Source organism: Physeter macrocephalus, chromosome 9 (genome assembly GCF_002837175.3).
Source record: "Physeter macrocephalus isolate SW-GA chromosome 9, ASM283717v5, whole genome shotgun sequence".
Taxonomy (NCBI): Eukaryota; Metazoa; Chordata; class Mammalia; order Artiodactyla; family Physeteridae; genus Physeter; species Physeter macrocephalus.
In genome coordinates, this window is record NC_041222.1 from 39,595,064 (window position 1) to 39,619,730 (window position 24,667).

At 38.5% G+C, this 24,667-nt stretch overlaps 1 protein-coding gene across 1 annotated transcript in view; it reads right to left on the reverse strand.

Moving 5' to 3' along the window:
* Positions 1 to 24,667, reverse strand: part of GDA (guanine deaminase) — a 126,429-nt gene that overhangs the window by 16,676 nt on the left and 85,086 nt on the right. The window contains exon 10 of the mRNA XM_024126878.1: positions 22,687 to 22,754. Coding sequence (XP_023982646.1) covers positions 22,687 to 22,754 — 68 coding nt within the window. The remainder of the gene's footprint in view (positions 1 to 22,686; positions 22,755 to 24,667) is intronic.

Genomic DNA, 24,667 nt, shown 5'->3' on the forward strand with positions numbered 1-24,667 from the left:
ACTCCTTTTATTTCTTTTTCTTCTCTGATTGCTGTGGCTAGAACTTCCAAAACTATGTTGAATAATAGTGATGAGAGTGGGCAACCTTGTCTTGTTCCTCATCTTAGTGGACATGGTTTCAGTTTTTCACCATTGAGAACGATGTTGGCTGTGGGTTTGTCATATATGGCCTTTATTATGTTGAGGTAAGTTCCCTCTATGCCTAGTTTCTGGAGGGTTTTTATCATAAATGGATGTTGAATTTTGTCGAAAACTTTTTCTGCACCTATTGAGATGATCATATGGTTTTTGTCCTTCAGTTTGTTAATTTGGTGTATTACATTAATTGATTTGCATATATTGAAGAATCCTTGCAATCCTGGGATAAACCCCACTTGATCATGGTGTATGATCCTTTTAATGCGCTGCTGGATTCTGTTTGCTAGTATTTTGTTGAGGATTTTTGCATCTATGTCCATCAGTGATATTGGCCTGTAGTTTTCTTTTTTTGTGACATCTTTGTCCGGTTTTATATCAGGGTGATGGTGGCCTTGTAGAATGAGTTTGAGAGTTTCCTCTCTCTGCTATATTTTGGAAGAGTTTGAGAAGTAAGGGTGTTCGCTCTTCTCTAAATGTTTGATAGAATTCGCATGTGAAGCCATCTGGTCCTGGGCTTTTGTTTGTTGGAAGATTTTTAATCACAGTCTCAATTTCAGTGCTTGCGATTGGTCTGTTTATATTTTCTATTTCTTCCTGGTTCAGTCTCGGAAAGTTGTGCTTTTCTACGAATGTGTCCATTTCTTCCAGGTTGTCCTCTTTATTGGCATATAGTTCCTTGTAGTAATCTCTCATGATCTTTTGTATTTCTGCAGTGTCAGGTGTTACTTCTGCTTTTTCATTTCTAATTCTGTTGATTTGAGTCTTCTTCCTTTTTTTCTTGATGAGTATGACTAATGGTTTATCAATTTTGTTTATCCTCTCAAAGAACCAGCTTTAGTTTTTGATCTTTGCTACTGTTTCTTTCTTTTTCATTTATTTCTGATATGATCTTTATGATTTTTTTCCTTCTGCTAACTCTGGGTTTTCTTTTGTTCTTCTTTCTCTAACTGCTTTAGGTGTAAGGTTAGGTTGTTTATTTGAGATATTTCTTGTCTCTTAAGGTAGGAATATATTGCTAAATACTTCCCTCTTAGAACTTATTTTGCTGCATCCCATAGGTTTGGGTCGTCGTGTTTTCATTGTCATTTGTTTCTACGTATTTTTTTATTTCCTCTTTGATTTCTTCCGTGATCTCTTGGTTATTAAGTAGTGTGTTGTTTAGCCTCCATGTGTTTGTATCTCTTACAGATTTTGTTCTGTAATTGATATCTAGTCTCATAGCATTGTGGTCCGAAAAGATACTTTATACGATTTCAATTTACTTAAATTTACCAAGGCTTCATTTGAGACCCAAGATATGATCTATCCTAGAGAATGTTCCATGAGCACTTGAGAAGAAAGTGTATTCTGTTGTTTTTGGATGGAATGTCCTATAAATATCAATTAAGTCCATCTTGTTTAAGGTATCATTAAAAGCTTGTGTTTCCTTATTTATTTTCATCTTGGATGATCTGTTCATTGGTGAAAGTGGGGTGTTAAAGTCCTCAACTATGTTTGTGTTACTGTCGATTTCCCCTTTTATGGCTGGTAGCATTTGCCTTATGTATTGAGGTGCTCCTATGTTGGGTGCATAAATATTTACAATTGTTATATCTTCTTCTTGGATTGATCTTTTGATCATTATATAGTGTGTTTCTTTGTCTCTTGTAATAGTCTTTATTTTGAAGTCTGTTTTGTCTGATATGAGAATTGCTACTTCAGTTTTCTTTTGATTTCCATTTGCATGGAATATCTTTTTCCATCCCCTCATTTGCAGTGTGTATGTGTCCTTAGGTCTGACGTGGGTCTCTTTTAGACAGCATATATATGGGTCTTGTTTTTGTATCCATTCAGCCAGTCTGTGTCTTTTGGTTGGAGCACTTAATCCATTTACATTTATGGTAATTATTAATATGTATGTTCCTATTACCACTTTCTTAATTGTTTTAGGTTTGTTTTTGTAGGTCTCTTCCTTCTCTTGTGTTTCCTGCCTAGAGAAGTTCCTTTAGCATTTGTTGTAAAGCTGGATTGGTGGTGCTGAATTCTCTTAGCTTTTGCTTGTCTGTAAAGCTTTTAATTTCTCTGTCAAATCTGAAGGAGATCCTTTCTGGGTAATACTGGTTGTAGGTTTTTCCCTTTCATCACTTTAAATATGTGCTGCCACTCCCTTCTCCTTGCAGAGTTTCTGCTGAAAAATCAGCTGTTAACCGTATGGGGATTCCCTTGTATATTATTTGTTGCTTTTCCCTTGCTGCTTTTAATATTTTTTCTTTGTATTTAATTTTTGATAGTTTGATTAATATGTGTCTTGGCATGTTTCTCCTTGGATTTATCCTGTATGGGACTCTCTCTTCCTGGAGTTGACTATTTCTTTTCCCATATTAGAGAAGTTTTCAACTATAATCTTTTCATATATTTTCTCAGTCCCTAACTTTTTCTCCTCTTTTTCTGGGACACCTAGAATTCAAATGTTGGTGCGTTTAGTGTTGTCCCAGAGGTCTCTGAGACTGTCCACAATTATTTTCATTCTTTTTTCTTTATTCTGCTCTGCGGTAGTTATTTCCACTATTTTATCTTCCAGGTCACTTATCCGTTTCTCTTCCTCTGTTATTCTGCTATTGATTCCTTCTAGAGAATTTTTAATTTCGTTTATTATGTTGTTCATCACAACACAATGTTTGTTTGTTCTTTAGTTCTTTTAGGTTCTTGTTAAACGTTTCTTGTATTTTCTCCATTCTATTTGCAAGATTTTGCATCATCTTTACTATCATTACTCTGAATTCTTTTTCAGGTAGACTGCCTATTTCCTCTTCATTTGTTTGGTCTCGTGGGCTTCTACTTTGCTCCTTCATCTTCTGCATATTTGTCTTCTCATTTTGCTTAACTATGTTCGGGGTCTCCTTTTCGCAGGCTGCAGGTTCGTAGTTCCTGTTTTTTTTGGTGTCTGGCCCCAGTTGGTAAGGTTGGTTCTGTTGGTGTGTATGCTTCCTGCTGGAGGGGACTGGTGCCTGTGTTCCAGTCGATGAGGCTGGATCTTGTCTTTCTGGTGGGCAGGACTGCGTCCGGTGGTGTGTTTTGGGGTGTCTGTGACCTTATTATGATTTTAGGCAGCCTCTACGCTAATGGGTGGGTTTGTGTTCCTGTCTTACTAGTTGTTTTGCATGGAGTGTCCAGCACTGGAGCTTGCTGGTTGTTGAGTGGAGCTGGGTCTTAACATTGAGACGGAGCTCTGGGAGAGCTCTCGTCGATTGATATTACATGGAGCTGTGAGGCCTCTGGTGGTCTGGCTGGAGCACCATGACCATGTTAGGCACGCGGCTCAGAAGAAAAGTGAGAAAATAGAAAGAGAGAGAGAGAGAGAAAGGGGGGGAGAGAGGGAGAGAGGGAGGAGAAGAAAAGCAAAGCAAAGAAAGTTATTAAAATTAAAATATATTAAAATTTAAAAAGTTTTAACGTAATAAAAAAGAGCAACCAAACCAATAAACAAATCCACCAATGATAACAAGCACTGAAAATTATACTAAGATAAACATAAAAATCAGAATTTAATCTGACTCATACAGCAAACCCCAAGTCTACAGTTGCTCCCAAAGTCCACCGCCTCAGTTTTGGGATGATTCGTTGTCTATTCTGGCATTCCTCAGGTGCTGGGTACATCAAGTTGACTGTAGAGATTTAATCCGCTGCTCCTGAGGCTGCTGGGAGAGATTTTCCTTTCTCTTGTTTGTTCAGGTTTGGATTTGGCCCTGCCTCTGCATGTACGTCACCCTCTGGCATCTTTTCTTCACCCAGACAGGAGGGGATTAAAGGAGCAGCTCACTGGGGGGCTCTGGCTCACTCAGGCCAGGGGGAGGGAGGGGTACAGAATGTGGGGCAAGCCTGTGGCGGCAGCGGCCAGCATGACGTTGCAACAGCCTGAGGCGCGCCGTGCGTTATCCTGGAGAAGTTGTCCCTGGATCACAGGAACCTGGCAGTGGCAGGCTGCACAGACTCCCAGGAGGAGTGGTGTGGACAGTGACCTGTGCTTGCACACAGGATTCCTGGTGGCTGCAGTGGCAGCCTTAGCATTTCACGCCCATCACTGGTGTCCATGCTGATAGCTGCAGCTCGCATCCATCTCTGGAGCTCATTTAGGGGGCACTCTGCCTTCTGTGGGCAGACAGGGAAGGAATCCCCTCTTCTCGCACACCCCAAAACAATGGTCTCTTGCCTCTTAGGCAGATCCAGACATTTTCACCGACTCCCTCCCGGCTAGCTGTGTCGCACTAGCACCCTCAGGCTGTGTTCACGCAGCCAACCCCAGTCCTTTCCCTGGGTCTGACCTCCAAAGCCCAAGCCCCACCCACCCCGGCGGGTGAGCAGACAAGCCCTTGTGCTGGTGAGTGCTGGTCGGCACTTATCCTCTGTGTGGGAATCTCTCCGCTTTGCCCTCTGCACCCTGTTGCTGCCCTCTCCTCCGTGGCTCCAAAGCTTCCCACCCACCCCCCATCTCCTCCAGTGAAGGGGCTTCCTAGTGTGTGGAAACTTTTCCTCCTTCACAGCTCCCTCCCAGAGGTGCAGGTCCTGTCCCTATTCTTTTGTCTCTGTGTTTTCTTTTTTCTTTTGCCCTACCCAGGTACGTGGGGAGTTTCTTGCCTTTTGGGAAGTCTGAGGTCTTCTGCCAGCGTTCAGTAGGTGTTCTTAGGAGTTGTTCCACATGTAGATATATTTTTGATGTATTTGTGGGGAGGAAAGTGATCTCCACTTCTTACTCCTCCACCATCTTGAAGGTCCTCCAGAAAGTCCATTTAGACAGGATAGCTAGAGAAGACCTTGTTAAGTCAGTGACATTTAAACCTGGACAAAAACGAGAACTCAGCCATGTTTAGAGAGACATAAAAGGTATTCCAGCCTGAGAAACAGAAGGCACAAAGGTCTTTTGGCAGAAGGGAGTGTGATTCATGGAGGGGATTAAAAGATAGCACTGTAGGGAGGAGAGAGTAGTGCAAGGTGAGGCTGGGAGATGGAGAGGTGTCACAGAATGCAGAACTTTGTGGCCTCGTAAAGAGGTTTGCATATTCAAAATCCCACTGAAGGTGGTAATCAGGAGGGAGTGAAATGGTCATATTTGCATTGCGATACTTCTGAAGAGAGGAGACTGGATTAGAAGGGCCCAGGATGAATATGAGACTGATTAGGAAGCTAATGCAGGAGTTCAGAAAGTAATGGCAGCTTGCATCAGGTGGTGGTAGCTGATATGGGAAAAGAGGATGGATTCAGGAGATATTAAGAAGTCATGAGGCTGGATATTGTACTGGCTTACATATGGGGAAGAGGTGAGGGAGAAGGTCCCAAAACAATGCCCAGGGTTCTACTTTGAGAAATTGAATTCTCTGAGAAGGAGAGGCATTTAAGAGAACCAGGCTTAAATGTGTTTGAGGGTATAATGAAGCTTGGGGATTCTATGAGGAGGGGTCAAAGATAAAGGAGAAAGTAAGCAATTGAAAATACAGGTTTGGAATTCAAAGAGGAGTCTGGGCTGGATATAAAAATCTGAGTCATCTGCATATATGTAATCATGTAAAGCCATGGTTGCAGATGATAACTCCTAAGAAGAAAGTGAAAATAGGAGAGAGCCTAGGACTGAGCCTTGAGGAAAGCTTTTGAATAGCCAGGAAGAGAAGGGGCCTTTAGAGAAGATGAAGAAGGGCAGGCAAGAGAGGAAGAAGAGAACCTAAAACAGTGTGGTTTCACTGAATCCAAGGTAAGATTGTTGGGACAAGGAGCAGTCCATTGTGTTAAGGACAGACTGGTGTCCTTTGGAGTTGGCAGCAAAAGAGATCACAGCGGTAACAGCTCAGGGGAGAAAGGACAAGGTTCGTTACTATGGAGGGTGGTAAGAAGCCAGGCTGAAGTGGGTGGAGGAATGAAAGAGTGCCTAGGAAGTGATAGCAGTGTGGGTACCCACTCATCAAAGAGGTTTTGCTGTGAAGGGGAATAGAGAGGTAGGGCAGGAGCCAGAAGAGGATGGCTAATTAAGAGAAAGGTTTTCTTCATGTCTTTGCTTAAAAGATGAGGAGATACTAGAGAATGTTTGTATCCTGAAGGAATGATCCAGTAGGGAGGAGATAACAATTTTGCAGGAGAGTTAGTGACCAGTGGAATTAATTTATTGAGATCATGGGATAGGAGAAAGTACAGAACACACCTCAGAGTATTTTAGTTTTTGCCTTAGATTTGAAGAGAAATTTTTTCAGCTATAGCAAGAAAAAGAAGAGAAAATGGAAGCAGATGGAGAAAGGTATGTAAATTTGGTGGTGGGGAACATGTAGGTAGGGCTTCTGATTGTTTCTATTTTTCTCAAAGACTTATGAGATAAGGCCATTAGCTGGAAGTGAGGAGGGTATGATTTGGGATTAAAGTTTAGGAAGAAATGAGATAAGTCTGTCTTGGAATATGGGGACATATTAGAGGAACATAGTTGTCTCTTTGGGTAGGGCTAAGGGCCACTTAGGATTTGACAGCAACATTTAAAATGAAGCCACTAGAAAATTTTTTTCCAGCTGCTCAGCTGTAAACACTGAGAAGGGGAATAGTTGAGACAACTAAGGGGGTTGGGCTTTTGAAAGTGAATACAAAGAAAACAAGAGGGACATAAGAAACGAGGAAGTTCCAAGGGAATGATTATAGTGAGTACTCTGGCATCTAAGATATGTAAATTAGGAAGGGAATAATGGATTGTGAAAAAGCATGTAAACATTGGATTGGAGTCTACAAGTTCATCAAAGAATGTTGCTTTGGGATTAACTGAAGTAAGTTAGAAGGATAGGAATTTGTCCCTAGAAAGTGGAATCCTGGCTCCATATATGTTGTTTTGATGAATTTGTAGGTCTTGTTGATATAAACTTGTTCCAATTTTTTTTTCAGGTTACTGTTTTTTTGGTAATTTGTTACGTCCTTTTTTTTCTGAGACAAAGAATTTTATACACTTATAATTTTGCTCCCACTTGCCAAATCCTCTCAACCTTACACATAAACCACAACTTCTCAGTTTCTGTTAAGAAAATCAGAAAGTAGAATAATTTTTAGTGCTTGGAAGGTTCTTCTTGCAGCCCATATATTATTTTAAAATTTTATGATAAAATATTGAAGACATTCAAATGATATAGGGAAAATACCAAAACGGAAGGACCTGACATGCAGTTTCAAAGATAGCATCATACATACACACTACTATATATATAAATAGATAACTAATAAGGACCTACTGTATAGCAAAGGGAACTCTACTCAATTCTCTAATAGCCTATGTGGGAAAAGAATCTGAAAAAGTGTGTATGTATATGTATAACTGATTCACTTTTCTGTACACCTGAAACCAGCACAACATTGTAAATCAACTATACTCCAATAAAAAATTTTTTGTTAAAAGCATCATATATTCAGGCCCCAGGAACCCCTGCCCAAACAGAGGGAAACACCTTCTTGATTTATATTGCCATTTTGATTTATTTAAATGTTTTGTTGTTGTTGTTTATTAAGACTTTGTTTTTAGAGCAGTTTAAGACTCACAGTCTGATAGTTTTTTAAAAGGATATTACTTTTAACATTGTGTGTATTCTCTCTTGAAAAACATTGAGTTTTACTATCATTTTTTAAACTCCTTTACAATTTTTTTCTTATTCCTGTTTTAAATGATTTTAGCCTTCCCTGACATACTGTTGTACCATTACTCCTCTATACCATGACCCTTCATTTTGCCTCATCACTCATTGAATGATAAAGGTTTTCAACTAATTTCTTCAAAGGGTTCATGGGGAGAATATTTTCCAAACCTCTGTACATCTGAGAATTTTGTTGCCTTCACACGTGAGGGAGAATGTGGTCCAGTATAATATTTTTGAATAACAACCACTTTGTCTCCAAACTCCTGTTCTTGATATTTTGTGGGCCAACAAAAACAACTGCAACCAAATTGGTTTTTGTTTTATTGATAACTGACTTTTCCCCCTGCCTCAATGTTTTACAACTTTTTTTCTTTTTCTTTATAATTCAAATATTTTGACATAATGAGTTCAATTATGGTTTAGCCTAGAACAGGGTAAGTTCTTGCAATATGATACTTGGTTCTTTCTTAACCTCAGAAAAGATTTATCCTTCAGAGCTCTTATTATTGCTTCTGTTCCATTAGTTCTGGAACCTTGGTCAGGAAAATCCCGTGTGCTGGTGCTGTGCTCTCTGCCCTCCATGTGGATCATGCTCAAACACCCCCTTTGATCTTTGGTCAACTTTGTTCTCCACACCACTGATTTAATTTTCTGCAACAATAATTCTACATCTCATAGCTTTCTATATGGCTTGTTTCTTGTTTTGTAACTGAAGGATAATTATCATAAAATGCACAGAACTTGTGTTCAGTTTGATGAATGTTAACAATTGTATATAGGCATTTAACTACCTTTCAAGAAAACAAGATATTAAACATTTCCATCACTCCAGCAAAGTCCCTTATGGCCCTTTCCAGTCAATTCCCCTCCCCACACCCACCCCCAGGCCTTGGCAACCACTTTCTGATTTCTGTCAATGTAGGTTAGCTCTGTTGATCCCTGGATTTCATACGTAGGGAACAAACCATACAGTTGTGTGCTCTTTTGTGCCTGGCTTTTTTCACTTAACAAAATTAATTAATTAAAAAAATTATTTTATTGAAATATAGTTGATTTACAATGTTAATTTCTGCTATACAGCAAAGTAATTCAGTTGACATATATATACATTGTTTTTCATATTCTTTTCTATTATGGTTTATCACAGGATATTGAATAGAGTTCCCTGTGCTATACACTACAACCTTGTTGTTTATCCATTCTAAATGTAATAGTTTGCATCTACTAACCCCAAACTCCCAGTCCATCCCTCTCCCTCCCACCCTCCTCAGCAACCACAAGTCTGTTCTCTATGTCTGTGAGTCTGTTTCTGTTTTGTAGACAACCACAAGTTTGTTTTCTATGTCTGTGAGTCTGTTTCTGTTTTGTAGATAGGTTCATTTGTATCATATTTTAGATTCCATACATAAGTGATATCATATGGTATTTGTCTTTCTCCTTCTGACTTACTTCACTTGGTATGATAATCTCTAGGTAATGCCAAATGGCATTATTTCAGTCTTTTTTATGGCTGAATTGTATTCCATTGTATGTATGTACCACATCTTCTTTATCCATTCATCTGTTGATGGACTTTTAGGTTGCTTCCATGTCTTGGCTATTGTAAACAGCGCTGCTATGAACATAGGGGTGCATGTATCTTTTCGAATTATAGTTTTACCTGGATATATGCCCAGGAGTGGGACTTCTGGATCATATGGCAACTCTGTTTTTAGTTTTTTGAGAAACCTCCATACTGTTCTCCATAGTGGCTGCACTTTACATACCTACCAATAGTGAAGGAAGGTTCCCTTTTCTCCACACCCTCTCCAGCATTTGTTGTTTGTATATTTTCTGATGACGCCCATTCTAACTGGTGTGAGGTGGTACCTCATTGTAGTTTTGATTTGCATTTCTCTAATAATTAGTGATGTTGAGTATCTTCTCATGTGCCTGTTGGTCATCTGTATGTCTTCTTTGCAGAAATGTCTATTAAGGTCTTCTGCCCATTTTTTGATTGGGTTGTTTGTTTTTGTGTGTGTGTTGTTGAGTTGTATGAGCTGTTTATATATTTTGGAAATTAAGCCCTTGTTGGTAGCATCATTGCAAATGTTTTCTTCCAGTCCATAGGTTGTCTTTTCATTGTGTTAATGGTTTCCATTGCTGTACAAAAGCTTGTAAGTTTGATTAGGTCCCATTTGTTTATTTTTGCTTTTATTTTTATTTTGCTTTTATTCCTATTGCCTTGCTTTTATTTTTATTGGCCTTGTTTTTATTTCTATTAATATTTGCTTTCTATTTCTATTGACTGACCTAAGAAAACATTGGTACAACTTATGTCAGAGAATGTTTTGCCTATGTTCTCTCTAGAAGTTTTATGGTGTCATGTCTTATATTTAAGTCTTTAAGCCATTTTGAGTTTATTTTTGTGTATGGTGTAAGGGTGTGTTCTAACTTTATTAGGTTACATGTGGTTGTCCAACTTTCCCAATACTACTTGGTGAAGAGACTGTATTTTTTCCATTGTATATTCTTGCCCCCTCTGTCAAAGATTAATTGACTGCAGGTGTGTGGATTTATTTCTGTGCTCTTTTCTGTTCCATTGATACATATGTCTGTTTTTGCGGCAATACCATGCTGTTTTGATTACTGTAACTTTGTAGTATTGTCTGAAGTCTGGGAGGGTTATGCCTCCTCTTTTGTTCTTCTTCCTCAGGATTGCTTTGGCAATTCTGGGTCTTTTATGATTCCATATAAATTTCAGGATTATTTGTTTTAGTTATGTGAAAAATGTCATGGGTAATTTGATAGGGATCACATTAAATCTGTAGATTGCTTTGGGTAGTATGGCATTTTAACAATATTAATTCTTCCAATCCAAGAGCATGGGATATCTTTCCATTTCTTTGAATCATCTTCAATTTCCTTTATTAATGTTTTATTATTCTCAGCATGTAAGTCTTTCACCTTCTTGGTCAGGTTTATTCCTCAGTATTTTATTTTTTTGATGGAGTTTTAAAAGGGATTGTTTTTTTACATTCCCTTTCTCTTATTTTGAGTATGAAGAAATGCAACTGATTTCTTTAAGTTAATCTTGTATCCTGCTACCTTGCTGAATTTATCAGTTCTATTAGACTTTTGTATTATAGGGAGTTTTTAAAAATTACAGATTCTATTTCACTTCTAGTGATCGGTCTGTTCAAATTATCTATTTCTTCTTTATTCAGTTTTGGTGGGCTCTATGTTTCTAGAAACAAGTCCATTCTTCCAGGTTGTTGAATTTGTTGGCATATAATTATTCATAGTATTCTCTTATGTTTTTTTGTATTTCTTTGGTATTGGATGTTACTTCTCCTTTTTCATTTCTTATTTTGTTTATTTGGGTTCCCTTTTCTTCTTGGTGAGCCTGGCCAGAGGTTTGTCAATCTTATTTACCCTTTTGAAGAACAAGCTCTTGGTTTTATTGATCTTTTTTTTCTCATTTTTAATCTCTATTTTATTTATTTCCTCTCTGATCTTTATTATTTCCTTCCTTCTGCTGACTTTAGCTTTTGTTCTTCTTTTTCTAGTTCTTTTAGATGGTAGGTTAGGTTGTTTATTTGAGATTTTTCTTGTTTTCTGAGGAAGGTCTGTACTGCTATGAACTACCCTCTAATAACTGCTTTTGCAGCATCCCATAGATTTTATATGGTTATGTTTTCATTGTCATTTGCCTCAAGGTATTTTTAAATTTCCTCTTTGTATTCATTGTTGACCCACTGGTTTTTTAGTAGCATGTTGTTTAGTCTCCATGTAATCTTTTTATTCTCATTTCTTTCCTCTGGTTGATTTCCTAGTTTCATGTCATTGTGGTCAGAAAAGATGCTTGAAATAATTTCTACACTCTTAAATTTATTGAGGCTTGTTTTGTGTCCTAGTATGTGGTAAATCCTAGAGGATGTTCCATGTGCACTTGAATATGTATTGTGGTTTTTTTTTTTTTGGATGTAATGTCCTGAAGATATCAAGTCTATTCTGTTGTATCATTTAGGATCTCAATGTGCCTTATTGATTTTCTGTCTAGAAGATCTGTCCATTGATGTGAGTAGGGTGTTAAAGTCTCTTACTATTATTGGATTCCCATCAGTTTTTCCCTTTATGTCTGTTACTATTTTATGTAGTTGGGTGCTCCTATGTGGGGTGCGTATATGTTGATAAGTGTAATATCCTCTTCTTGTATTGATCCTTTTATCATTATATAGTGTCCTTCTTTTTCTTTGTTTTAAAGTCTATTTTGTATGATATTAGTATTGCAGTCTCCAAAAGATGAAATATCTTTTTCCATCCCCTCACTTTATACCTGTGTGTGTTCTTTGCCCTAAAGTGGGTCTCTTGTAAGCAGCATATTTTAGCACTTGTTTTTTTAATCTAATCTTCCACTCTGTATCTTTTGATTGGAGCATTTAATCCATTGACATTTAACATAATTATTGATAGATATTCATTGCTATTTTAAATCTTGTTTTCCAGTTGATTTTGTATATCTTCTTTGTCCCTTTTATTTTTATTTTTTTGGTTTTTCCTTTTATGGTTTCATGATTTCCTTTTATATTACACTTGTGTTCTGTTTTTTTTGGTTTTTGTGAATCTATTATATGTTTTTTATTTGTTGTTACCACATTGTTCAAGTATGTTAACCCCTTCCTATATATACTTGCTTTAGACTGATAGTCATATAGGATCAAACACATTCTAAAAAAAAAAAGAATCTACATTTTCTTACTCTCTTACTCCACATTTTATGATTTTGATGTCCTCTTTTACATCATCATGTTTATCTTTTTTAAAAAATAAATTTATTTATTTTTGGCTGTGTTGGGTCTTCGTTTCTGTGTGAGGGCTTTCTCTAGTTGTGGCGAGCGGGGGCCACTCTTTATCGCGGTGCGCAGGCCTCTCACTATTGCGGCATCTCTTGTTGTGGAGCGCAGGCTCAGTAGTTGTGGCTCACGGGCCCAGTTGCTCTGTGGCATGTGGGATCTTCCCAGACCAGGGCTCGAACCCATATCCCCTGCATTGGCAGGCAGATTCTCAACCACTGCGCCACCAGGGAAGCCCCATGTTTATCTTTTTACTGTTAATTGTGGTTATCTTTCACAAACGATTTTTTTAAAATCTGTATACTGGCTTATTTAAGTGACTTATTTCCAGTTGTGATTTTCCCTTTCCTATAGATTCTTGCTTCTTTTCTATTTAGAGAAGACCTTTCAATATTTCTTTTAGGATAGGTTTAGTATTGCTGTGGGTTTTTTTTTAGCTTTTGCTTGTCTTGAGAAATTCTTTGTCTCTCCTTCTATTCTAAATGATAATCTTGCTGGGTAGAGTAACCCAGTTTGCAGATTTTTCCCTTTTAGGACTTTGAATATATCTTGCCACTCTTCTGGCCTGCAACATTTCTGTCGAGAAATCAGCTGATAGCCTTATGGCCTTATGGGGGTTTCTTTGTAATTAACTTTTTTTTTCTTTTGCTGCCTTTAGAATCCCCCTCTTTAACTTTTGCCATTTTAATTATAATATGTCTTGGTGTAGTCTGTTTGAGTTCATCTTGTTGGGGACACCCTGTGCTTCTTGTACCTGCATATCTGTTTCCTTCTTTAGGTTTGGGAAGTTTCTAGCCATAATTTATTCAAATACACTTTCAATCCCCTTTTCTCTTTTTTCTTCTTCTGGAATCCCTATTATGCATAGATTGACGGGCTTTATATTATTCCATAGGTCTCTTATATTGCTTTCATTTTTGTTTCATTTGGCTTTCTGTCTGCTGTTCTGAGTGATTTCCATTATTCTGTCTTCCAGATCACTTATTCGTTCTTCTATTTGTTCTTCTGCATTATTCAATCTGCTATTCATTGCCTTTGGCTCAGCTTTCATCTCAACAAATGAGTTTTCTTATTTTTCTTGGGTCCTGTTTATAGTTTCTACTTCCCTTTTACAGTAATCTGCCTTTCTATTGATAGCCTTTTTTAATTCCTTCAGGATTTTGATTTTCTCCTTTTTGAATTCAGTGTCTATTAGGCTGGAGAGGTCTGGTTAATTGTTCTTTCAGGGGAATTCTCTTCATCTTTTAACTGGGAGTGGTTCCTCTGCTTCTTCATTTTTCTTATGTTTATCTTACTTTATGAGTTTAGGAGAAACAAATATCTACTGTGGTCTTAGAGGGCTATTTTTATGTGGGAGCTTCCCTAATTAGCCTGTGTAGGTTTAATATTTTTGGTACAAGTGCTATTTTTAATATGGATGCCTGATGCCTCTTTCCTCAGTGTGTGCTGGCCATTATCCTCTTGATGGGGGGTGTGACTGGTGTTGTGGTGATCAGAGCCGGTACTGGATGTTGAGTGGGGCCTCCTCTTTGCTCTGTGGTTGTCACAGCCTTGTGGGGGCAGGGTCTGCTCCCTAGTTGTTGGAGTAGAAGCCCCTTATCCGTTTCTGAGCTGTGGTGTGAGGTAAGCAGGGTTGGAGCACTCCCACTGGGAGAGGAGCCATGGAGTATTCCTTCACCAAAGCTGTCCACCTGGGAGTGCACTTTGGTGTGTCACCTGTCACCCATTGTACAGGCTCACAAAGTACACTGAGGTTATCACTGCCCTTGGCTCTGCCTCCACCGTGGGAATGCCAGCAATTGGCCCTGGTGTCCCTCAGGCATTGTTATCACAAAGCCACCAGCAGAGATCTGTAGGCGCAGATCAGTCTCACACCTGGGCTCACCATGCAGCAGTCTCACACCTGGGCTCACCATGCAGCAGTCTCACACCTGGGCTCACCATGGAAGCTCTGGAGACAGCCCAGACCCTGGCCTGGCCCAGCCTCCACATGAACACACCCACAAAGCCCACAGCTGCTAAGGCCAGACCTGTCCCAGCCACAGGAGAACCCACCATCCACTCTGATGACCCGCAGGCACTGAGTTTACAAAGCCAGTAGCAGTGGCATAAATCTGTGTATTGTGCAGCCACAGGGAGAGATTTCAGTCCTGCTTCCTAAGTTGTGCCACCCCTGGGGCTCAGCTCTGATTTCAGCCCCACCTCTGTGTGTGGGCAACCCACTGGCTTGCGTGCTCCCAGAGCTCACAGAGGAGGTGCTGTCCCGCCTGAGTGAGCACAGAGAAAAAGGCTGCTATGGTGGGCCCTGCCACTCCCTTCACGTGCCCCTTAATGGTGCTCCACTTCTATGGTGGGCCTGGGCTGCTTCTATGTACATCCTCGGTTGCGGCTGTACCACACTCCATCCCCTTCAGGCTGTGTCCCGACAGCCAACCCCAGGTCTCTCCCTAGGTCTCTCCTTTGTAGTAGACTAATTGACCATAGGTGCATGGGTTTATTTCTGGGCTTTCTATCCTGTTCCATTGATCTATATTTCTGTTTTTGTGCCAGTACCATACTGTTTTGATTACTGTAGCTTTGTAGTATAGTCTGAAGTCAGGGAGCCTAATTCCTCCAGCTCCGTTTTTCTTTCTCAAGATGGCTTTGGCTGTTCGGGGTCTTTTGTGTTTCCATACAAATTGTGAGATTTTTTTGTTCTAGTTCTGTGAAAAATGCCATTGGTAGTTTGATAGGGATTGCATTGAATCTGTAGGTTGCCTTGGGTAGTACAGTCATTTTGACAATATTGATTCTTCCAATACAAGAACATGGAATATCTTTCTATCTGTTTGTGTTATCTTTTATTTCTTTCATCAGTATCTTATAGCTTTCAGAATACAGGTCTTTTACCTGCTTAGGTACGTTTATCCCTAGGTATTTTATTCTTTTTTTATGTGATGGTAAATGGGATTGTTTCCATAATTTCTCTTTCTCATCTTTCATTGTTAGTGTATAGAAATGCAACAGGTTTCTGTGTATTAATTTTGTATCCTGCAGCCTTACTGAATTCATTGATGAGCTCTAGTACTTTTCTGTAGCATCTTTAGGATTTTCTATGTATAGTATCATGTCATATGCAAACAATGACAGTTTTATTTCTTTTCCAATTTGGATTCCTTTTCTTCTTCTTCTCTGATTGCCATGGCTAGGACTTCTAAAACTATGTTGAATAAAAGTGGTGATTGCAGACATCCTTGTCTTGTTCCTGATCATAGAGGAAATGGTTTCAGCTTTTCCCCATTGAGAATGATGTTTGCTGTGGGTTTGTCATATATGGCCTTTATTATGTTGAGGTAGGTTCCCTCTATGCCCACTTTCTGGAGAGTTCTTATCATAGATGGGTGTTGAATTTGGTCAAAAGCTTTTTCCGCATCTACTGAGATGATCATATGGTTTTTATTCTTCAGTGTTAATGTGGTGTATCATAGTGATTGATTTGCAAATATTGAAAAATCCTTGCACCCCTGGGATAAATCCTAGTTGATCATGGTGTGTCATCCTTTTAATGTATTGCTGGATTTGGTTTGCTAGTATTTGGTTGAGGATTTTTGAGTCTATGTTCATCAGTGATATTGGCCGGTAATTCACTTTTCTTGTGGTATCCTTGGCTGGTTTTCTTATCAGGGTGATGGTGGCTTCCTAGAATGAATTTGGGAGTGTTCCTTCCTCTGCAAAAGGATAGTTATTAACTCTTCTCTAAATGTTTGGTAGGATTCTCCTGGAAGCCATCTAGTCCTGGACTTTTGTTTGTTGGAAGCTTTTTTATCACAGTTTCAATTTCAGTACTTGTGACTGGTCTCTTCATATTTTCTATTTCTTTCTGGTTCAGTCTTGGAAGATTGTACCTTTCTAAGAATTAGTCCATTTCTTCTGGTTATCCATTTCATTGGCATATAGTTGCTTGTAGTAGTCTCTTATGATCCTTTGTATTTCTGTAGTGTCAATTGTAACTTGACCTTTTTCATTTCTAATTTTATTGATTTGAGCCCTCTCCCTATTTTTCTTGATGAGTCTAGCTAAAGGTTTATCACTTTTGTTTATTTTCCCCAAAGAACCAGCTTTTAGATTCATTGATCTTTTCTTTTTTTTCATTTCTCTTTCATTTATTTCTGCTCTGATCTTTATGACTTCTTTTCTTCTATTTTGTTTGTTCTTCTTTCTCTCAGTTCTTTAGGTATAAGTTTAGATTGTTTATTTGAGATTTTTCTTGTTTCCTGAGATAAGATTGTATTGCTATAAGCTTTCCTCTTAGAACTGCTTTTGCTGTGTCCCATAGGTTTTGGATTGTTGTGTTTTCATTTTCATTTGTCTCTAGGTATTTTTTGATTTCCTCTTTGATTTCTTCAGTGATCCATCGGTTGTTTAGTAACATATAGTTTAGCCTCCACGTGTTTGTGTTTTTTCCAATTTTTTTCTTTTAGTTGATTTCTAATCTCATAGTGTTGTGGTTGGAGAAAATGCTTGATATGATTTCAGTTTTCTTAAGTTTACTGAGGTTTGCATTGTGGCCTGGCATGTGTTCTATCCTGGAGAATGTTGCATGTGCACTTCAGAAGAATGTGTTTTTTTCTGCTGCCTTCGGATGGAATGCTTTATAAATATCAATTAAGTCCATCTGCTCTCATGTGTCATTTAAGGCCTGTATTTCCTTATTGATTTTATTTCTGGATGATCTGTCCATTGATGAAATGGGGTGTTAAAGGCCCCCATTATTACCCTGTTACTGTCAAGTTCTCCTTTTATGGCTGTTAGCATTTACCTTATATATTGAGGTGCTCCTGTGTTGGGTGCATATATATTTACAATTGTTACATCTTCTTGGATTGATCCTTTTATCATTATTTAGTGTCCTTCTTTGTCTCTTGTAACAGTTTTTATTTTAAAGTCTATTTTGTCTGATATGAGTATTGCTATTCCAGCTTTCTTTTTATTTCCATTTGCATGGGATACCTTTTTCCATCCCCTCATTTTCAGTCTGTATGTGTCCCTAGATCTGAAGTGGGTTGCTTGTAGATAGCATATATATGGGTCTTATTTTTGTATCTCTTCTGCCAGTCTATGTCTTTTGGTTGGAGCATTTAATCCGTTTACATTTAAGGTAATTATCGATATGTATGTTCTTACTGCCATTTTGTTAATTGTTTTGGGTTTGTTTTTGCGGTCTTTTTTCTTCCACTCCTCTTTTGTTTTGTGATTTGATGTCTAACTTTAATGTTGTGTTTGAATTCTCTTTTCTTTTGTGTGTGTGTATCTATTGTAGAATTTTGGTTTGCAGTTACCATGAGGTTTTGATAGATTAGTCTATATACATATGCAAGTTTGTTTTAAGCTGTTGGTCTCTTAATTTCAAATGCATTTCCAATGTCCTGCATTTGTACTCTCCTCATGTTTGCTGGTTTTGATATATTTGTGTGTGGATGGTTTCCTACGTTTACTGTATGTTTGCCTTTACCGGTGAACTCTCCCATTTCATAATTTTCTTGTTTCTAGTTGTGGCCTTTTCTTTTCTGCCTAGAAAAGTTCCTTTAGCATTTGCTGTAAAGCTGGTTTGGTGGTCCTGAATTCTGTTAGCTTTTGCTTGTCTGTAAAGCTTTTGATTTCTCTGTCAAATTTGAATGAGAGCCATGCTAGGTAGAGTATTCTTGGTTATAGGTTTTTCCCTTTCATCACTTTAAATATATCATGTCACTCCCTTCTGGCCTGCATAGTTTCTGCTGAAAAATCAGCTGACAACATACGAGGGAACTCCCATAAGGTTACTTATTGCTTTTCCCTTGTTGCTTTTAATGTTTTCTCCTTGTCTTTAATTTTTGTCAGTTTGATTAATATGTGTCTTGGTGTGTTCCTCCTTGGGTTTATCCTGTATGGGACTCTGTGCTTCCTGTACTTGAGTGAGTGTTTCCTTCCCATGTTAGGGACATTTTTGACTACTATCTCTTCACGTATTTCCTCAGGCCCTTTCTCTCTCTCTTCTCCTTCTGGGACCCCTATAATGTAAATGTTGGTGTGTTTAATGTTGTCCCAGAGGTCTCTTAGACTGTCCTCATTTCTTTTCATTCTTCTTTCTTTGCTCTGCAGCAGTGGTTTCCACCAATCTGTCTTCCAGCTCACTTATTCGTTTTTCTGCCTAATTTATTCTGCTATTGATTCCTTCTAGTATGTTTTTCATTTCAGTGATTTTATTGTTCATCTCTGTTTGTTCTAAAGATTCTGTCTCTTTATTAAACATTCCTTGTATCCTCTCAGTCTGTGCCTCCATTCTTTTTCCAAGATCTTGAATCATATTGACTATCATTACTATGAATTCTTTTTCATGTAGATTGCCTATCTCAACTTCACTTAGTTCTTTTGGGTTTTTATCTTGTTCCTTCATATTTTTCTGCTGTCTCATTTTGTCTAACTTTCTGTGTTTGCCATCTCCATTCCTCAGGCTGCAGGATTGTAATCCTTCTTGGTTCTGGTGTGTGCCCCGTGGTGGGTGAGATTGGTCTGGGGGCTTGTGCTGGCTTCCTGGTGGGAGGAACTGGTGCCTGCCCACTGGTGGGTGGAGCTGGGTCTTGTCCCTCTGGTGGGCAGGGCTATGTCAAGGGGTGTGTTTATAGGCAGCTTTTGGCTCAGGATGACTTTAGGCAGCCTGTCTGCTGATGGGTAGGGCTGTGTTCCCACACTGTTTGTTGTTTGGCCTGAGGCGTCCCAGCACTGAAGCCTGCAGCCTGTTGGGTGAGGCCAGTTCTCAGTGCCAAAATAGCTGTCTCCAGGAGAGTTAATGCCTATGAGTATTCCCTGGGGCATCTGCCACCAATGTCCTTGCCCCCAGAGTGAGCCACAGCCAACCCCTACCTCCCCAGAAGACCCTCCAAGACTTGAAGATAGGTCTGGCCCAGCCTCTTATGGAGTCACTGCTTTGCTCTGGGTTACAGTTCCTGTGAAACCTTGTGTGCTTCCTCAAGAGTGGAGTGTCTGTTTCCCCCTGTCCTGTGGAGCTCCTGCATTCAAGCCCCATTGGTCTTCAAAGCTAAATGCTCTGGGGGCTCCTTCTCCTGATGCCAGACCCCCAAGCTGGGAAGCATGATATGGGGCTCAGAACTCTCACTCCTGTGGGAGAACCTCTGCAATATAATTATTTTCCAGTTTGTGGGTCACCTACCTGGCAAGTATGAGATTTTATTATATGGTGAAAGCACCCATCCTGCCATCTCGTTGTGGCTTTGGATGTAGAATATCTTTTTTGGTAGGTTCAAGTCTTTTTTGTCGATGGTTGTTCAGCAATCAGTTGTGTTTTGGTGTTTTAGTGAGAGGAGGTAAGCTCTAGTCTTTCCATTCTGCCATCTTGTCTCCTCTAGGCATCTAAATCTTCTATACCACATCATCTTTTTCCATTCCTCTGTTGATGGACATTTAGGTTGCTTCCATGTCTTGGCTATTGTAAATAATGCTGCTGTGAACATAGGGGTGCATGTATCTTTTTGAATTATAGTTTTGTCCAAATATATGCCTAGGAGTAGGATTGCTGGATTATATGGCAACTCTGTTTTCAGTTGAGGAAGCTCCAGTTTTCCATAGTGGCTGCACTAATTTACATTCCCACCAATAGTGTAGGAGCATTCCCTCTTCTTCACACCCTCTCCAGCACTTCTAACAAAATATTTTTGAGATTTATCCATATTCTGCATATATCCATGTTTTGTTGTTTTTAGAATGCTGAATAATATTTAATTGTATAAATATGCCACATTTGCCTATCTGTCCTCCTGTTGGAAGGTGTTTGGACTGTTTCCAGTTTGGGGCTATTATGAATAAAGATATTATAAATATTCTTGTACAACTATTTGTGCAAATATGTGTGTCCATTTCTCTAGGGTAAATACCCAAAATGGAATTACTGATGTATATTTAACTTTATATGAAACTGCCAAACAGTTCTCTACATTGGTTGTACCATTTAATCTCCCTGCAGTAGTGTATGACAGTCTACATGCTCAGTTTTCGTCTTTCATTTTCAAATTTTCCTTTTCCATCAAAACTCATGGTCTTTTCATACTGCCATGTCTTCTTGTACTCTAAGGATGATAGCAGTTTTCTGAACTCATTCTGGATCCTGAAGTAGATGCTTTTCAGAGGTATGTTCATCTTATTCTTTTTGATACTGCTTTCTTCTCTTGTTTTGCAATATTTTTGTGAAGCTTCATGAGGGTTTCTCCTATTTAATATTTAAGAAAGTCCAGATCTGCCTCTATTTCTTATAGACATGGTGAATGATCCATTCTTGGACCTGCTCTCTGTCCACAGTATAAGTTAAATAATCTACTGAAGTCCAAAGCAGAAGGACACGTTTATACATAAAGGTCATGTTTAGGTAATACTGGTGCATAGGATGGCTGTTACAACAGAGACTATGTAAAATGCAACAACATTCTCCAAGTTAATATGATAATGTATCATATTTAATCAAACCTTTAATCAGGAAACCAATGTTACTTTTTCCCTTTTAAGCCAATCTCTATTAACCACTGCAACATGCCAGGTATGTGCTAACCACCTCACACACATATTTTTTTCATTTAAGCCTCAAAACAAGGTTGTAACATAGACATTATTATAATTATTGTTTTTCTTGTTATAGAAATTAGGAAATGAAGCCTTAGAAAATTAAGGTAATTTGCTCAAGGTCTTACAGTTTGCTCAAGGTCTTACGGCTAATAAGTGACATAGCTTTACCTAATCATTTTAGACCATCACTATACAACCCAAAATCAAGAACTGGAAATCATGTGATGAACTGAAATCATGGAGACCAAAATCCTAGAAAATTTGAAAGCAGTACATCTGATTTTTGCATTTCTACCAAATTTTCCATTAATTGACAGAACTCTTGGCCATTTTTTTCTTATTCATTAAAGCTTTTCTGTAAAGTTAAAAATAACTGGTTTCCTGCCTTAATACCTGAGACTGTATCCAGGTACTACACAATCTCAATGATTCAAGGCTTAAATTCAAAATTTTAATTGCTTTGATTCACGTAAAATTGAGAAAAATTTCTAATCTAGCACACCTCTTTAAAATTATAGATAAATCATTTTGTATTATTGTATGTCTTACCAATATTGCTTGGTATAAAAATTAATCATTTTGTATTATTGTATGTCTTACCAATATTGCTTGGTATAAAAATTAACTGAGACTTGAGTTATTACAGAAAATGATAAAAACCATTATTGTCAATATGCAAACATTCTGGTGCGCTTACATATCAGGAAGACAAACGCATCAAGAATGAAAAATAAGACCTTGTGCCCCACAGCCATTTAAAAAAAATTTTTTTTAGTTCATTCACACACAGTGATTAGAAAAATAGGTTCACAGTAATGCCTAAACATTTGGGCCTTACTGACACTTCTAAAGTGAGCAGCACTGTACACACTCAAGAAAAACAATTCAAATGTACTGTGAAAAAAAAGGAGACATCACTAATTCATCAGCCACCTAGACTGTCCTTCAGCCTAGCAAACATCAGACTGCCTGTGGGAATTAGAATCTCATTTTGTTAAAAACTGCTTAAAAGCAAAGCATGCTTTTTAACATATCTTAGAGTTCTCCATTATGGCATCGACTGAAATTTGTGCTCACTACTGGCAAAGTTGAGTAATTTTATTTTGAGACAGTATTTGTGATGACACAGTTATTGAAAACCAAAAACATACAAATCCAAACCATTGAAATTTAGCAGGAAGGACAAAACAAAACAAACAAAAAACAAGGACTTTTCAAAAGAATCTCTAAAACACTTGAGAAGGACTTATCCTTTATAGCCCCGTGTCTGAATAGTAAACATGGTTAATGACTTTCAAGAGGTTAATGTCATCAAAACTTTTCCCTTCGCATACACTTTCTTACTGCTTCCAACCTCACTATTTTATTAGCTCTAGATATGACTACCAGAAAATAAAACTAAGTCTTTTAAAACAAAGAACTCTTACTTGAAAATTAGTCACATTTGAAAGTTATGCACTTAACCACTTTGCCATGGTTCTTCATGGGAAACTACTAACCTGTACCCAGCCCTATCTTGACTCCATGTTTCAGGACCTCTGGCACATTGAGAAGGCCGCTGCTAAGCCTGCAGAGAGAGGAGATAGTCAGAAAAGGAGACCCACGTGGGTCCAACAAGAGAAGGGCACTAACAAAAATGATGGTGATATCACTGAAAATTATGATTCCCAGCTCTAATGCTGACACAGACACATTAGTCAAATCAGACCATCCGAGTCCTGTAGTAAAAAAGGATCATGAAGGAGTTTGAACCATTGAGCAGAGGTTAATATCAGGAGGGCACAAAGCAGCAATAATTAGAGGGGAGAGCACGGGATCATTTGTAAGGAAAAATAAATGAAGAAATTAAATCTTGTAACTAGTTCAAAAATTTCTGCAATTTTTAACATTTTTTCAGCTTAAGATACAAATGACAAAATTGTAAGATATTTAAAGTGTACAACATGATGATTTGATATATGTATACATTGCGAGAGGATTTCCCCCCGCTGAGTTGACCAACACATCTATCACCTCACATATTTACCTTTTTTATTTGTGAGAACATACAAGTTCTACTCTCTTAGCAAATTTCAGTTTTACAATATGGTGTTATCAACTATAGGTCTTTAATTTTATTTTTAACCAACCCATCCTTCTATGCTAGGAAGTAGAAATTATAAAGCATTGCCTTTCCTCACTTCCTGGGATCATTTGTTGCCCTGAATGAGTAGTGACTTGCAAGATCGAAGAAAGAGGGGTATAGCTGGAAGAGGAGGTGCAGGTTGTAAGTCAGGTCCTGGTGGTTCAAATGCTACTTCTGAGGACAGCAGCAACTAGGAGAGACGGTTCCTGGACTGAATTCCGGAGCTCGTGACCCTGACTCAGTAGATGTGCCGCCTTTCTAAAGAGACAAACTAAAGCAATCCTTAGAAGTCTGAGAAGATGCAAAGGTCAAAATAGTCTGCTTGAAAATCCACAAAATTATCATTTTCAAACTGCCAGTGCACATGCAATAAATCTCTCAAAGGGGTTGGAGAAAGAATAACAGTGAGCATTCAAACCAAAATATTAGCCATAAAGAAATTTAACTTCAAACCTCAGTTTGCAAAACTGGGTCATGTTTTAATTTAGATGTTGTGTAACTAAACCCACAGGATGTTAAACCCTTCCTCTAACTGGTCACTAGACCATAATTATGGTCACTAAGCTGTACATAGGCAAGATACCCTGTTATGTACGGCCACTTTATGTCTGAAAACTAAAAGCCTCTGGAACCTCTCAAAACACTACAGAAATACATTGCTGTGGCTCTCGTGCCTTTCCCATACTGTCACTGATGTAGAACTTTTTCATTTGCAAAGTTCCTAGACTTCTGACTGCTGGCACCTCCTACTCTTTGCCTGGAGGCTCTTTCACTTGGCTAGAGCCTGCTCTGCCCTTGTTTGGGGAAGGTCCGAAGTTGCAGGGACTTCATGCCCCTTCGCACCCACCCAGCAGCCCTCCACCAATAACTGATAAGTTTAGGTATAATTACTCCAGCTCCCCCACTCCTTGGGCAGGTTGTCTTTGAGGTCTGCTTTGTACACTGGCTCCCTGAGTTTTCCAGAAGGATTAAATTCCAGGAACCCATGGTGGTAACTAGCTTGGAGACGTGCTGTTTACTTTCTTCCTTCCCTTCTCTGTCTCACCCCATAAAGGTGCTTCCTGAGACCACCTCCCAAATAAATTATTTGTACATAACTCCTCACGTCATGTTCTGCTTCTACAAGAACCCTAAAACAAGTAAGGATATGAAGTAATCCTCAAAATATGAAAATCTAAAAACTACAGGCCAGTATCACTGATGAACATAGATGCAAAAATCCTTAACAAAATACTGGCAAACAGAATCCAACAGCACATTAAAAGGATCATACACCATGATTAAGTGGGGTTTATCCCAGGAATGCAAGGATTCTTCAATATACACAAATCAATCAATGTGATACACCATATTAA